We start from the raw sequence: 16,019 nt of genomic DNA, 5'->3' as shown, positions 1-16,019 counted from the left end.
TTTGTCACTAAATTAATTTGGTATATTTTTAGAATAATACCGCACTGTGTTGCTTCTTTCACTATATAGTATATTTTTAATATATCAGTATACCACATAAATCTTTCGGTATATTTTAGTACTTTTGTGGTATAAAATTTAGTGCATTTTAAGAATAGCGGGTATTTCACAATCGAGCACACTCGACTGTAGCTTTTTTACTTGTTTTATTTTGTTTATTTTATTCATAAATGCTCTCTCCAATTGGCGTCATTTAACAATTCTGTTCCCTGGAGTAAATGGTCATTAAATTTTAAATATGTTTTTCTCAGAATTCCTCAAACGTTTCGAACTATTTTATATTATACCTGGAATTTAAATCAATCTGCTCTGAACAATTAAAATTGACGATATTGTCAGTCACCCCTGATGCGTCTCGTATGAATCACATGATTCCCAATTGCTTTTCGTTCATTTCCATGCACTCTCAACACCAAGAGCGTGGAACTTTAAAACAAACGTCACGTTCTACGCTCTGAGGTGACACTGCGTCGAGGCCCGAGCCCATTCAATTAACCCTTTCAACTAGCTTTTGTAATCAGGCAAATATAAACAAGCCCAGAACAACATTGCGGCTCTAACAAACGAAAGATAACAATGCGGCATTAAAAACTTCTAATTATAAATGAAAGAGAGGAGAGTTGAACAACAAAAAAGCAAGCGAAACGTGAATTACTCGCACAAACTGGAATTTAGATATACATATAGTATAAAAAAATAAATTCTAAAGAAATTAAATAACAAATTCCAAGCATTTGGCAGTCTCTGTTGCTGCTATGGATGCTGTGCTTTGTTTTTGCCTTGCTATCAATGCTGCTCTTATCACTGCAGCTCAGGCACGTGACATTTTCCATGCAGTACTCAAGTGATAATAGGGGAAGCTACTTTGCTTTGCTACTGTGTCACTGACGGAGTCAAGTAGAAGACAGCGAAACTGTCAAGGTTGCCCTGCCCCTTCTACTACTAATTGTCATTTCTCTCGTTTTGCGAACACTTTTGACAAGCTAATTAATTTCGTAATCAATATTGCCGCCAAACACAACAATGACAGCAAAATTGAGTCATTAAACGTCAGCGCAGTGTTAGCCGAATTTGTCGTTTAACACACACATACATACACATCTTTTCGTGTGTGTATGTGTGTGTGTGCTTTTACAGCTCATCTGTCGGCAGCTGCCGCTTAGCTGGCTGACAGTGCGTATGATTGATGGCCCTTTTTCGCATTTTATCAACGGCTTTTTGTCAAGTTTTTGTGCCTAAACAAAACACGCATCAATTTCATTTTCGCCAGTGCAATAGCCAACCAACAAAAAATTATTCTTGAAATTGATTTGAACTTTAGCCTGGCCGAAATGAAAAGCAAATAAAGCCTAAAACGTACTTTGTTTTCTTGCAGTATGTGTGTGTGTGAGAGAGTGTGAGTGGAGTGAGAAATAAATATTAGTTATTATTACCCAACAGTTATTGGCTGTTGAGCAAATGCGAGCTGTAATTAACTTGCAAAATGCAAAACATCATGATCACATCTCAACAATACTGGTAAGATAATTGCGATCTTAATTAACTGGGTCAGCAAAAAAGTGTTGCTAAATGCATAAAATCGTCAATAATTTAGGGCACTTTACTTGAGGAATATAAACTGAAATTAAGAAAATTAAGTAATATTGTTGAATACTACTGGTAACTCGTAAGATAATTTTAATCATGAAAACTGGGTCGAAAATTATCAATAAAAAAACTTTGCAAAATTGAATAAACAGAAATAACTAATACATAAGTATAAAAATTTATTATAACAGTGGAATTATTTGCAAATAGAAATACCAAAAATATGAATCGTAATTTTATTATTACAGTGGAATTATTTGCAAATAGAAAGTATTAATCTTAAATTTAAAAAATTCAGTATACGCCGAAGTTAAGAAAAATCTTAAATACAAATTGTTTGCATATATATATATATATATAAATGCATTTTAATAAGTAAGGTCACTAAAAATCTAATTCTAAAAAGAGAAATTTAGAAATACTCAACTAAAAATATGAACTATTTTGAGCGCTGATAATATTGTTTAATGTTAAAGGTAACTGGTTGCAATCTTGATAAATGGGTCAGAAAGTCAATAAAAAAGGGCACTAAAACCAATAATATAAAAGTAATTAGTATAAACAGAAATCAAGAACAACTCAAGTACAAATTGTTTGCAGTTCAACGCTGATAACAATGTTCAATGATAGAGATCTCAAGATTGTCGTCAGCAGATTCCCCAGTAAAATTGCCACTGACAAATCCAAGGTTGTAAATCAATAGATTATTTCATTAAAATAGACAGACACATGCAGCATGTGGCGTTTCCAATTTGAATGCTTGACATTAATCACGGTTAGATTGCGACATCCAAGATCCAAGGTATTCCACTAACTGACTGAATGCCTGACTCACTGATTCACTACAGCGACAGCGACAGCTGCTGTCGGAGAGAAAGACCTGTTCTTAAGGAGGAAGCTCCCCAATCGCGCTAAGCATCCGGCAAACCCAGATCAACGCAAATGCCATTACACAAAGCCCGTCTACGCATGCTTTAAGGCACGTACGCAGCTTTATAGCACGAGTATTTTTCGAGTATTTGTTTGCCGGAAGAGGCTGCCTCTCGTTCATTTGCTTAATGATCAGTCCGCGCTCTGTCTCTTTCTTGCCTTGCGCGTCTCTCTCTTTCGTTTCTTTGTGGCTCATTGAAACGAAAATAAAACAAAGGATGAGTTTTATTGATTGAGAGAGTGTGTGAATTGCCCATAAATATCTATTGAAAAAAATCCCCAAAAAAGCTGTTAATTGCCATATCGAAAGGGAGCAAATTGCCGGCCGCCAATTGATTGTAAAAATGTGCTAATCAATGGTAAACGTTTATTTTGATGAGTGAACCATATTTCGGCACAAGTCTTGAGTATCATATTTATTTTATTCATTTATTGAGCTCTGTCTGAATGCAATTAAGACTTTTGTGAACCATTTTAGACACACATCATTCGACACACTTCATTTCTTAAGTTTGTCCAACATCCGACGCTATCAATTTCAATTTCTATGGCCATAAAGATAAGATGTCTTTATGGTCCACCTTCGATTGGGCCCAGGTGTTGTCAGATCGCCAACGCGTGACCAAATCAAGTGTAGGCGTACCTCAGCATACGGAAATAGAAGCAAATGTTTTAATAGAATTATGACACTTATCGGAATAACATAGAATTCAGCGGTAATCGTGACATGAGAATCGCGATCCTTCAGGCTGAAGTGAATCGTTTGCTAAGCTGCCAAATTTATATTCAATTCAACTGATTGAATTTCCCAGATTCGGCGTATCTAAGAATTAGCCATGATAAGAGCTGCTAAAGCGGACTTAAGCACTCGAATCTTATCGATACGAATTATCATCTGCTTATCAAATTAAGTTCCCAAAATACTTAATCCAATCTAGTGTTCTTGCCACATTTCAAAAAAGAAATGCATTGTGCAAAAGAAATTATTTTTGATTAGATTTAATCTTAATACGATTACAATATTATTGGACATAACTGAATTCCTATTTTTATTTTCACCAATTCAGTATTAATTAAAAAATTTATTTTGATCAAAACGCGATTGTAAAATGTGTATTAGTCGCTATAAATTAATTTCGATATTAAATTTCATAAATCCAATTGAAATCAAGAAGAAATTTTTCTATAAAATAAATCTTAATATAATTACAAAATATGTATTAATGGACTTAACAAAATTTCAATTTTAATTTGATACCTATTCAGTTAGATCTTAACGCAATTACAGATATGTATGTATTAATCGATATAAATAAATTTCGATTTCGATTTTTATAAATTCCATTTAAATGAAGAAACTGTTTTTAAGTGAATGCTTGGAATTCATCTTAACCCGATTACAAAATTTGTATCGACTAAATTTAGATTTCAAGTAACATAAAGAACTTGAATAAATTCCAACATCGAAAAAACATTCTCACATGCATTTTTTTCCTTTGCTTTCTCTAGACCCGACACCTCTTAGATATTTTACATTCTTATCGCTTTACTTTAAAGTATAGAAAACATCTCGAACGTGACTATTTTATGGTTGTAAAGTTTAAGTAATGTGCGGACTTTCAGAATTCATCACGTGCTCAGGCAGCTATTACTTGTACACATCTATATCACATAGTATATCATCCAGTAACGATCACTGAGTTAGGGAGAGGTGGGAAAGGACGACGGAAAGGTGGCAAGCAAATAAAGATAGTATGTAAGTTACGTGTGCGTTACGGAATTGGCGTTTGTTAAACGTTAAACGTAATTCGTAGATGGAATTGTCGAAAGCGAGTGCTCTCGATGCATATTCCAATTACGAAATTCATTCTCTCTCTCTTTCTCTATCTGGTAGTACTATTAATTATATTTAATGTTTTTTTATTTTGTTTTGTTCAATTTTGGTTGCCGTTTGAATTGATTTTTATGATTTTCTCGTTTACTTTTTGGCACAATTTACGTTTGCTCCTTATAATTTATAACGTGCCAGGTCACGTAGGGCTAGTCAAGATGTTTCCAGTTTGTCACGCAGCGTTGACAATTTGGCGATTCCCGTGCGCAGGTAAGTGAAATGAACAACATAACTAACTACTTAGTACTTATTTATCACTAACCCAATCACACACTTTGCACACACCCAAATATTTTGTACATAAAATGTAGCTAATTGACTATGTGATGATACACAAAATGTAGCTAAAATGAAAATGCATTTTGCATGTTGCATCTGCACTCGATTCGATATGAAGCATGAAGCGCTCTCTCTGCATGCTGTAGCCATACTTACTACATATATAAACTTAATTATTTAAAGCCTGTTAGCACATTTCAATTTGCATAACAATATTCAATCTCAATCTCTTTGAAATCTATAAACATTTTTTTTGCAGCTCAATTGTGACCATAACTAAGCATTCAAATGCATAATAAATGCAACAAAATCAATCGAAATATAACATAAATAAATAAAACGGAAAATTTATAAAGCGCACATTCGTTCGGTCGTTTATGATTATTTATTACAGACGCGCAGATAATCTTAATGTGTGCCTTTCATCTTATTAACAAAATTGATAATTTATAAGAGCCACAAAACTGTTAACAACAATAAGCACTAAATAAACGACTGATATTAATATGATTAGGACGCGTCAAAGCCAAGAAAAGAATACAAATGAAAACAAAAACAAACAACAAAAAACAAAAAAACGAAAAATACATTTGCAGCAGTTCGGGAAGAAAACAAAAACCAAACGCTGCAGATTAGCCAAAAAAAGATTAGATTAATGTGACCAAAGTGCTTCAGAAATATAAAATAAGGAAGGCATTTTATGCTCTTTACCTATTTGCTTTTCATTAAGTGCGTCACACGATATCACTCTCAATTGCCATCTTTCACAAAGAGTTTCTACACAATGCGTTTTCATGTACTGCCAAACGTGAGTTTGCTCAAATCAACAACGGCAGCTTAACAGACAAACAGACAGATAGACCTCACAATAAGCATCAAGTTCAAAGACCCAACTTTGTCAATGATCTTCAGACCGCAACGCCAGAGACCCAGACCCAGACCCCGAACAAACCCCGATCCGTGGTGATGCGATCCATAACCACACAACATGAGAGTAGAGCAGACAAAAAGACAATTTACGAATATTTATGGTAGTAACAATTAGTCATCAAGCGAGTCAAGGCTGATACAAGTCAAAATATGACAGTATTTTACCTGTTTGTTTAATACCCAGCACCTATTGAAGAGGGTATGCTTAGGCATAGAGTATGTAACTTATTAGATTACTTAATAAATCAGTCTAAGATATATAATTTGATTATTTACAGTATTTATTAGACTAGTTTCTAATCAATTGAACTAATATTTCACCATTACAGGGAATCTCTTAGTTGTGCATTTTACGGTCTGCACTCAAAACATGCATTAAAAATGAATACGACCTTAAATTTAAACTTAAACACTTATCAACTAAACGCTCTTGAGTTGCGTGTATTTAATGCAGGGTATCTTGTAGTGAGGCAATCTCAATTACACATATTTTAAACATGAAATACATTTATCAGTTAGTTTGAGTTGCTTCATGTTTTCGTTCTTCTTTTGACACAATCGATTTATCTATGAACAGATACAGGGTATCTGCTAGTTACGCAGTGACTTGCAAAAGAGATGAGAATTTGAGATTTATCAATCAGACGCACTTTTATATAGTAAAGAAATGTGAATAAAATGTAAGAAATAGTATAATACTTAAACTTATCAACTCTTTTCCTTCTTTGTAAATACTATTTACTACTCTAGTTAATTGCGTTGTAAAGGGTATCTTTAGTCGAGTACACTTGAAGTGCAGTCATGAAATACATTATGCATTAGACACTTAACGGTTCGTCACTCTTCTAGGCGCACTTTGAGCATATGAATCATTAATAACAAATCAAACACAACTCGACAAATTGTTTTACGTAAGTCTGAAATCAGCAAGAGGCGAAGAACAATGTTGTTGTGTGTGTTGAGGTGCAGAAGTGTTGTTGACATTACAGAAGTCAGATGTCGAGGCAATGCCATGCTGGTGGTCTGGTAGTCGAATGGTGTCAGTGAGACAACAGAGTCAACCGAACTGAAGTGAACTGCATGCAACCTTCTAGTTGCCTTCTTGCCACTTGTCATTACCAAAGCCAAGAGGCTTAACGCCTTTCTTGCTTGCTACTCGTCACTCTTGTTGTTGCCCAGGGCCGAAAATATCTTAAGTAAACATTAATGCAACGCGAAGCGAGTTTATTGATAAGATATGAATAGAACACGAGTGTGTGTTCAGAAATGAGTAAGAGTATCAGTAGTCGATAAACATTCACTTCTTACCTTACACTTTTATTGCCTTCTGGTAGCTCTTTTCTGTTTGCATACTTTCATACTTTTTTGTGGTTTAATCTCACTTTTGATCTGTGGCGAATGATTACATTCAATTGACTATTCAATATATAGTTCAGAAATATTCGAATTTGATAATGATATGAACATACAACCAATAACCGCTTTTCTACAAGAATAACTTTTGATGATGGCAGCAAAAAGTTAACACAATAAAGTAGCGTAAACTGTGTCATTTCTGTCAATCAGGTTTCTCCAAAATTCTAGTCTTTTTAAACCATGAATTTCTCATTTAATAAGACGTTGACACTGGGAAATAAAGAAACAGATAAAAGAGAATTTACGAGATTTGCATTTGAATATTTAATTTCTTATGACACAAATTAAAATAACGGTTCTTTGAATGTTACACAATAGTATAGGTATAACAGAAATTATATTTATAAAAAAAAGTTCAATAAAGGTCTCTATTCAATTTAAATAAAATTTTAAAGTTTAATTTATTAACTTTAAATACAGTATTTTTAATGGTTTCAGTATTTAAATTTTTATTACTTAAATAAAGTTCAATAGTTGCACTCTATGGAGTTTAAAGAAAGACATTAAAGAACTGACAAAAGTATTTCCCTTAACAGTACAACAAATCCAACAATCTTATAAATATAACAGAAATATTTTTTATAAAGAAAAGTTCAGTAAAATTATTCAAATCAATTTAAATATAATTCATTCATGAAAGCTAAATTTATTAACTTTGAATTTAGTATTCTTAATGGTTACTCCATTCAAAGTTTTATTAGTGAAATAAAGTTTAATAGTTGCACTCGATGACCTTTATAGTATGTTAGAAAGACATTAAAGAACTGACAAAGGTATTTCACTTAACTCAAGCAGTACAACAAATATAACAATCTTATAAGTACAACAGTAGCTATATCTAAAACCACTCGAATTACTCAACCTTCTTGCGAATTACTTCAAGTTTCGACATGTGGCATTCCCCAATTTGCTACTGCCTTCAAATCATGTGCCAAAGGAATGTGCAAAATAAACAAAAACCATCAAAATAAAAAAAAAAAAGAAGGCTAGACTTGTGCAGACACTGAACAATGAACTATGTGCCACATAATTATTGATATTTGCTCTACTCTAAATAAATTCATACAAAAATAAAACAAAACGATATGATACTTTTCCACCTAAAAACAAAAAACATCTGAGCAAATTGAATTCCTGCGAGCATTGTGAACTTAATAAACAGAAAAAAAAAAAACAAAAAAAGAAAAGAAAATAAAATAAAATAATTTGTGTCGCCTTCGTCAAATGTCGCAACTTACAAATCAAACACAGTTGTTTCTCTGGGCTCGTCCAGTTTAGCGTTTGTTGTTGTACTTCTTTATTGTTATTGTTTTTGTTATTGTTTTTTATTACTGTTTTCGTAATGAAGTTCATGCGTCCAGGTAAAATTACGCGTAAATAGGCCTAGAAGGCCTCGAACGGCGCGACGAAGTTTGTTTGATTTGTGAAATATATTTCAGCTGCGCAATTAATTAAAATGAATAAATAAATAAGTGAACTTTTAAATGACAAAAGGCAAAAGCGTAACTCAATGGCGAAATTGTCATGGCAATTGCGATAAATAATACATAGTATTACAATAAATACAAAAGCGCAACAAATGTGCGCTAAATAATTATTTACTATTTATCTGCAGACTACAAAGAGAGAAAGAGATAGAGAGAGGTTCTTCCTCTCCTCAGTGTCAGCTGCCTTAGCGTATAAATACTAGAATTGAATAAATAATTTCCATTTTTTGTTTATCTTTTTTATCATTGATATTCAATTACGGTTATCGGCAGTTGGTTTCGCTAATTGCCATCGCACTTTGCTAAGACACGCGCAAATAATTTTCATATTCTTTATTCTCATTTTTGTTTTTTAAATAATTTATGCCAATGAACGATAGCTCTCTATTGTAAAGTCCCTTGAAATACTGATGGTAGAAATAACATTTGCATCGAAGATACTTTTAGCCAGAGGCAATAAAAAGATACAATTGTATCTTTAGAGGCACGTTTAATCTGATAAATTATGCAAATTAGCTAATATGCATACAAAGATATGCTCATTGTAGTTCAATTGAATGCCTTAAAAACAAGCTAAAAATAAGCGACGAAAACCTGATTGTCATGATCATGAGCATATATCCCAAAATCTGTCAACAAATGCGATCTTTATTTATATTCATAATGAATTATACAACTCAGATATGATTTGAATACAATCTTAACACTATGCTGGTCTGAATTCTAGTAGTTTTATCTACCAAGTGTAGCAAATAACATTATTACGTATATCAAAATAGTTAACAGCAAGCTGTCAAATCAGTTATTCAATTTGAAGCAGCCACAACATAAATAAAATCGAATAAAGACTTCCTCAGCTTGCCACTCAACGGATGACAGAATGTTGCCACGGCGGAAATTAATTTTGTCAATCAAAAATGCCACACAAAAAGACGCAGATACAAATGTATCTAAAGATAGTTACGACTAAAATAGAAGTGACTTTAAGATATCACAAATGCAAGATGAATACGAATAGAAAGTTAAGATTCAATTATTTAACAATTAGGAGTTCAATTCGAAATGGAAAATGAAAATTACGAATATGATAAATCAAAGCAATAGTTAAATGTGCGACACATGCCAAGCTAAATATGGCGTGTGGTGTCGGTTTTTTTTTTTTTGTTTTTGTTGGGTGGCGGTTGACTCGATTGTGCTTGAGTGGTTACAAACTTGGCGCTAGGAAGCTCGATATCAACGTCGTCATCAACAGCCATCAAAAATTCCGTGACAACGCGCGGCATATAAAAAATCTACAGAATATTCTAAAAAAAAACAAATACAAAAGACAAAAGCTTGAATTGCACGTCAAATGAATATTAATGGAACGAGAGAGAGAGCGAGATTGGTGTGTCTCTATTCAATTTCGAGGCATCTGCAAGCCAAAAATGACAAAACAAAAAATAGCTAAATAAATAAAAATGTTCAAAATAAATTGTAAAGAAAAGAAAGATTTGTATTCAATGTTTGTTGTCAATCGGTGACGCGACGCGACAAGTTTCTAAGCCGGCATCGAGTTGCCCTGCAAAATAAACGCAAACAGAGAAAAAAAAAAGCAATTAAAAATCCATTTCAAATGCGTTCCGACTTGCCTCATTTGGCTCCGCATAGAAGCTGGCAAGCTGTTGCTGCTGCTGCTTCAGCTGACGCATCTGACGGTCATTGTAAAGCTGCATGCGTTCCACCACCGATATCTGGCGATAGTTATCGGCCGTATAGTGCGAGACGGCAATACTGGCGCCCTCTATGAGCGCGAGCAACACGCCTCCAACTAAAGCACTGCTCAGCATTGCGGTGACACCTGCGAAATCGTAATCGAAAACGAAATTGATTTTCAGCAGCAAATCGAAGTGCATTCAATTATTCAATGACCTTGCTTGCAACACATTTACATTTGCAACTACGTATTCATTGACGTACCTCCACGTGCTGCAAGCACACCGCCAGTGGCTGCACCACTAATGATTGAATTCCATGGATCTTCCTTGCCGCGACCGTAGACCAATGTGCAATCGATGGCACTGAAGGTGCCGCCCCAAATGGCAAAGCTGCCACCAACCAATGCGGCACGTGCTCGCACCGCGGCCATGCCACCGGCCAGACGACGTTGCACGCCGCAGGGTGCATTGCGAAATCCCTTAATGGCCTGAAAGATTGAGCCGCCCACAAAGCCCATGGCAAAGGCGCCACCACAATCCTCGACAATGCGAAATGGACACGGTTCGCGTGAATATTCCTCCATATTGATTAGAAATGTAGTAATAGTAGCTAGAGTTTGGATTAACTATTTGTTTGAAGGCCTGCTTGTGAAAATTGTAGTGAATTCTGAGGACAAGCGAACTCGTGACGTGTCGCCACAAATCGAAAGCATTTAAAGGTTAACTCGGTTAAACAAAAAACACAACAAACTAAAAAACAAAAAGCAAAAAAAAAACATAAACGCGAAATTTTCAAAATGCGTCGTCGTTTGCCATTTTTGGTCACTCCTCGATTGTTGATTGCCAGATAAACAAAAACATTACACGCAGCTTTCAAAATAACAACATACATATAAATAAATAAATTGTTATTAGCTAGTTATGGCCGCAATTTGAGCTGCAAAATTTGTAAGTGATAAAGATCGCAGCCAACAAGTTGCTATCGATTTACGACTTTATATTCTCTAATTAAATTTAACAACCGTTTCGTGCTTTGTCACGTGTTTTTTTTCTTTTTTTCTTTATGTCTGCATTACAGGAGCAAATCACGCAGTGTGGATCATGGCCTTGCAGCGCCTTTCGATTTGGATTCATTGCGCTCGAAAGTTGAGCAGCGCTTTGAGAGTGTCGACAAACTGTCAAGTAAGTATTTATTTCTATTTGTTGACATTTAAATAGCGCGCGAACTTGCAAATAGCACACTAGCGCCATCTGTCCTTTTTATGGGGAAGCTCAACACTAAGTTGGCTGCGCACGTACTGTTAGATAACAGCGAGCAGTACTGTTAACGCACGTTTCGATAGAAGAGCAAAGCGAAGTAAATGTAAACAAAGAAACACACTTGCCGGTAGATATGGAAAACAATGAATAGAAAGTGCCGTTACTAGATTTTTTTTTCGCATTTTGAATTTTTTCAAAAACTACTGTTTTTGATCAGTGGGAAGCAGTCAAAAATATATAAAGCTTTTTAAAAAACAATTAAAAACGTATATTCATACATCGATAGTGCCATCACCACCTTCATTTAACGGCAGCTTTAAAATTTCGAAATATTGCATTAAAGTGTTTAATATTATTATTACATAACATGGAAAATAAACGTTATCTATGCAATAATTAGTGAGTCATAGAACTATATCAATAACAATCACACTGTGATAAGAGCCTCTTATCAATTTAAAATAAACAAGTCTTTTATTCAATTTGTTTGGTCGATCATTTGTTTTCATTATGTTCGTTGTTTGATTTTGACGTACCAACAAAAAACGCAGAATCGACAAATTTCGAGTGCAGCGATAGCGTCTTTTTATTTATTTTTTTTTTTTGGTCAGCTGCTAGCGACAATGTTGTTGGTGTACCGTCAACGTCGAAATCCGAATTCGAATTGCAAAAGAGAAAAAGAGAAGGACGTGCGATAAAAGGTTCAAAAGTAATTATTAGTCGGCCACTGTGAGATGACGATAGCGCACAATCGTTTCTTGTATTGATGCAAATACTGTACATTTAAACAAATAAAGTGTTCAAAATGTTAGAATATGTAGAAATTTACTGGCAAAAGAATGTAAATCAGAAAGTGAATGCATTTGAGACAACATCAGTGACCAGCAATGATTTTGCTGTCATCTATTTGTGCCGTCAATTCGCACAAATTGCACAGGATGCCATCACAACTGGCGTAATTTATTCGCGTCTGCGCCCCGATGACAAATTCGTGGTCTTCGAGCAATTGCCCAAAAAAAAAAAAAGTTCTGCCAAGTAATTATGATAACATGCGCGCATTGCACATTAATTGTTGCTTGCATTTGAAACTGTATTAGGTTGTGTCGGATGTTAATTAACAGTTAACGTTTCTTTATTCACAGAGCAAAAGTCTTCATTGCCCACCATACCCACCATTTCCTATACCGTGGGAAATCGCGACACACTGACCTCGGTGGCGGCACGTTTCGATACGACACCATCGGAGCTAACACATTTGAATCGCTTAAACAGCTCGTTTATCTACCCGGGCCAGCAGCTGTTGGTGCCCGATAAGAGTGCCAAAGACGATGCCTCGACCAGTTCGACGGGAACGAATGAAGGGGGCGGCGGTGGAGGCGGCAGCATCTCCGGCAAGTCGAGTCCCATAGAGCGCAAGTTGTCTAGCGATGAGAGCAAGCAGGAGAAAGGTAAGCGACGCTACTGATGGAAATGGTGCAATTGGTGCGATGATATTGAAGCTCATTTTGCCGCTTTTTCGCTTTTATTTTGATTATCAGCTTACACTCATACACATACACATATAAACTTTGGTTTCCCTGTTTTCAAATTGGGTGCCGCGCTCTGCATGATAGTTGGCAATGCTGTTATTAACAGCTCTGAACAACACTCGTTCACTGTCTGTTAACAACAGCTGTGAAGTGCCAACCAGCTGCTGTTACTGTGCAGCCCTGGTTTGGTCGAGAATTATTCGTGACACTTGCGCTATTTTATTTGTTTTTGTGTGTGTCGCGTAAACAAGAGAGATAATACAAAAGAAAAACTGTTGGCCCTAGTTTATTGGCCACATCGCACTTTAAAAATATTGTGTAGTGGCAAGTGCAAGTGTTGGTAACGCATAAAGGAAGTGAGCCTGATCAACATGCACACCGCTGTCTTTTGGCGAAACGGAGGTCATTCTCTTCTATTATAATAATAATATTTGCTTATTTGGTTATATGGTGATGTGTGCTAATTTGTCGAAAATTTTCTTATTGGTCGCCAGACACAGATGGGGGAGTCAGTCTTTCAAGCAGCCACAGTGCTCAGACACGAGTTGCAAATTTGCAGCGCACTTCATCATCAAGTTTTTAATTGTCACATGGCGCGCATTTAGAGAGATTTAATTTTAAACTAAATATCACATAAATCAATTTCTACCCCGTGGGCTGAAGCCCACTTCCAGCCACAGGCCCAGCACACTGCTATCTTATCAGTCTGATAAAGACAAAAAAGAAAATCACAGCGCAACGCCAACGCAAACGCAACGCCAATTTGGATTCCACTTTCCAAATATGTATTTACGCCAAATACTCTATCTTACAGATATACTTGAGGGCCTGCGTCCCGGCTCCCCGAAGCCCGGACACATCGAGCGGGTCGTCGGCAGCAACAGCTTTAGCAACAGCCAGGCTGAGGAGAATGCCGACAAGAGCGATGATCCTGTGATTACACAACGTTTTCTCAAGATCAATGTGCGACACATTACCGATGGCCAAGGTGTTGTTGGTGGCGTGCTGCTCGTCACACGCAATGCTGTCATGTTTGATCCTAATGTCAGTGATCCACTGGTGATCGAGCACGGTCCCGAAAGCTATGGCGTTATTGCACCTATGGATTTGGTTGTGAATGCGGCCATCTTTCATGACATTGCCCATATGCGAGTCGCTGGCGGCGCTGGACCGAGTGTTGCTGCCAGCAGCGGTGCTGAGGCCGAGAAGCCAGAGATCTATTATCCCAAACCAGTATTAGTTGAGGAGGACTCCAAGGAGTTGAGCGAGCAGCAGGCGGACATCGAGACCAAGCGTTTGGAGAGTAAGCTCGATACATTATCAATTAAAAGCTTTTACAAATTATACAATTTGCATTTGACAGCGGAAATTGGCTCGCTGGAAATCACCGATGATCAGGAGTCGCTTTGCTCCAGCACTGGTCGCGACGGCGACGCCTTTCCCAAGGCCTTTGAGCGTGAACGTGTCGAGGTAAGTCAACCATCCACATAAGGGAATTACAAACTAAACTGACGCTTTTGCACTTGCAGGATACATCAACGGAAGCCAAAGATAGCGCTAAGACTGACGCTCACGATGAGGAGGATGAAAAGAAAACGCTCGGCCTGACAAACACACGTAGCACGCTTGAGGAGCGTCGTAAGAGTCTTTTGGATCATCACTGGGCCATTCCGAGCAAAGATCGGTTAGTATCTCAGCTTGCTGTAGTTGTGTTCTTTGTTTCTTTGTTCAACAACAAAATACGTTTGTTAATAATTTGTATTGTTCAATATGTTTATTTTGTGCTTTTTTATTTTCATATATCAATCCGCAACGTTCGTTCCTAATTTACATAATATATTGCCAATTGTGATTTACGCTTCTCACGCCACACAACAAACACACATCCATACACAAATGTATATATACACACCACACACCTGTGCCACCTGTAAATGTTACCTGTACATCTCACCAATCCACCCACCAACCACGAACCCAAAAACCCAAACATAACTCGCAAAATACTCAGCTATTATTTGTCTAATTCCCGAAGATCATCGGAAGACGAGGCCGATAACGAGTCCAACATCACCGTCGACAGCGGCGCACGAGTCCAGCAGGATGCAGTCCACTCGGCAACCAGTTCGCTTAGCGGTGGAGTTGCTGCCGCAATTGCTGGTGCTGCAGCCGCTACAGCAGCCTCTTCGGCATCGGCTGCAAGTGCAACTGGCGCTGTTGGCTTGCCGCCAGGCGTGTTGCCACCAGCTGGCATTGATTTGGAGCATCTGGAGCAGCTATCGAAGCAGTCTTGCTACGATTCGGGCATCGATATTCGCGAGCCCATACCCACAATACAGCCGATACCAAAGAAAACCGTTTATAGTGACGCTGACATCGTGCTCAGCTCCGATTGGGTACCACCGAAGACCATTGTGCCGACGCACTTCTGCGAATCGCCGCCACGCAGCACAATACTGGGCCAGAGCTTGGATGCAGGCGGCACTCGCAAGAAGACCTCGAGCGTGAGCTTCAGCGTGGACGATGAGGCAGCTCAACAGGCGCAGGCAGCTGCCGCAGCAGCCGCTGCAGCTGGTGACAAGCAGGCCGACAAGAAGAACAAGGTGAGCATAATTGCAAATTAAATGAAGATTATTTTAAATTTACACATTCTTATTTGCAGATGCTAAAACGCCTCTCGTATCCATTGACCTGGGTGGAGGGACTCACAGGCGAGGGCGGTGCCCCGCCCAGCGCTGGCGGCAGCTTGAACAAGTCGGCGGACACTGATTCGGCGCCCAACACGGGCGATTCCAATCAAAGCGTATTTTCGAAAGTATTCTCAAGGTGCGCAAATGCAAAACTCACAATGCAACAAACTCTCAGCCTAATTAATTACTATATAATCTATAATTGGTGCCACAAATTTCTTTATTTCGTTGTCAACAAAAACCAAAAAATGAAAAAAACAAAA

The 16,019-nt window shown here is 37.1% G+C and overlaps 2 protein-coding genes across 27 annotated transcripts in view; one reads left to right on the top strand and one right to left on the bottom strand.

The window, feature by feature from the left end:
- Positions 1-16,019, top strand: part of LOC132784618 (TLD domain-containing protein 2) — an 80,978-nt gene that overhangs the window by 42,089 nt on the left and 22,870 nt on the right. For 5 of the 26 annotated variants that reach the window (XM_060790350.1, XM_060790340.1, XM_060790347.1 and 2 more), the window contains 8 exons: positions 4,607-4,678; positions 11,356-11,459; positions 12,680-12,985; positions 13,881-14,369; positions 14,430-14,536; positions 14,596-14,750; positions 15,078-15,669; positions 15,729-15,892. In XM_060790350.1, coding sequence (XP_060646333.1) covers positions 4,607-4,678; positions 11,356-11,459; positions 12,680-12,985; positions 13,881-14,369; positions 14,430-14,536; positions 14,596-14,750; positions 15,078-15,669; positions 15,729-15,892 — 1,989 coding nt within the window. Of the gene's footprint in view, positions 1-1,528; positions 1,579-4,606; positions 4,679-11,355; positions 11,460-12,679; positions 12,986-13,315; positions 13,469-13,880; positions 14,370-14,429; positions 14,537-14,595; positions 14,751-15,077; positions 15,670-15,728; positions 15,893-16,019 lie in introns of those variants that run through there. The other 21 variants (XM_060790352.1, XM_060790365.1, XM_060790345.1 and 18 more) reach the window with 11 other exon arrangements.
- Positions 10,051-10,952, bottom strand: LOC132784625 (probable mitochondrial import inner membrane translocase subunit Tim17 1). Its single transcript, XM_060790376.1, has 3 exons — positions 10,540-10,952; positions 10,212-10,420; positions 10,051-10,141 (listed from the first exon to the last, which is right to left on the bottom strand). The coding sequence occupies exons 1-3, from the start codon at positions 10,859-10,861 to the stop codon at positions 10,121-10,123; spliced, it is 552 nt and encodes a 183-aa protein (XP_060646359.1). The 5' UTR covers positions 10,862-10,952; the 3' UTR covers positions 10,051-10,120.

The sequence above is a fragment of the Drosophila nasuta genome, chromosome 2R (assembly GCF_023558535.2).
Source record: "Drosophila nasuta strain 15112-1781.00 chromosome 2R, ASM2355853v1, whole genome shotgun sequence".
Taxonomy (NCBI): domain Eukaryota; kingdom Metazoa; phylum Arthropoda; class Insecta; order Diptera; family Drosophilidae; genus Drosophila; species Drosophila nasuta.
Note: the sequence above shows the minus strand (reverse complement) of the source record. Positions and strands in the feature narration are given on the sequence as shown.

Coding starts and splice junctions, on each gene's coding strand:
- LOC132784625 (XM_060790376.1), bottom strand. CDS start 10,861: ATGGAGGAATATTCACGCGAACCGTGTCCATTTCGCATTGTCGAGGAT. Junction 10,421..10,539: donor TGTGCTTGCAGCACGTGGAG/GTACGTCAATGA, acceptor ACGATTTCGCAG/GTGTCACCGCAATGCTGAGC. Junction 10,142..10,211: donor TCTATGCGGAGCCAAATGAG/GCAAGTCGGAAC, acceptor TTTATTTTGCAG/GGCAACTCGATGCCGGCTTA.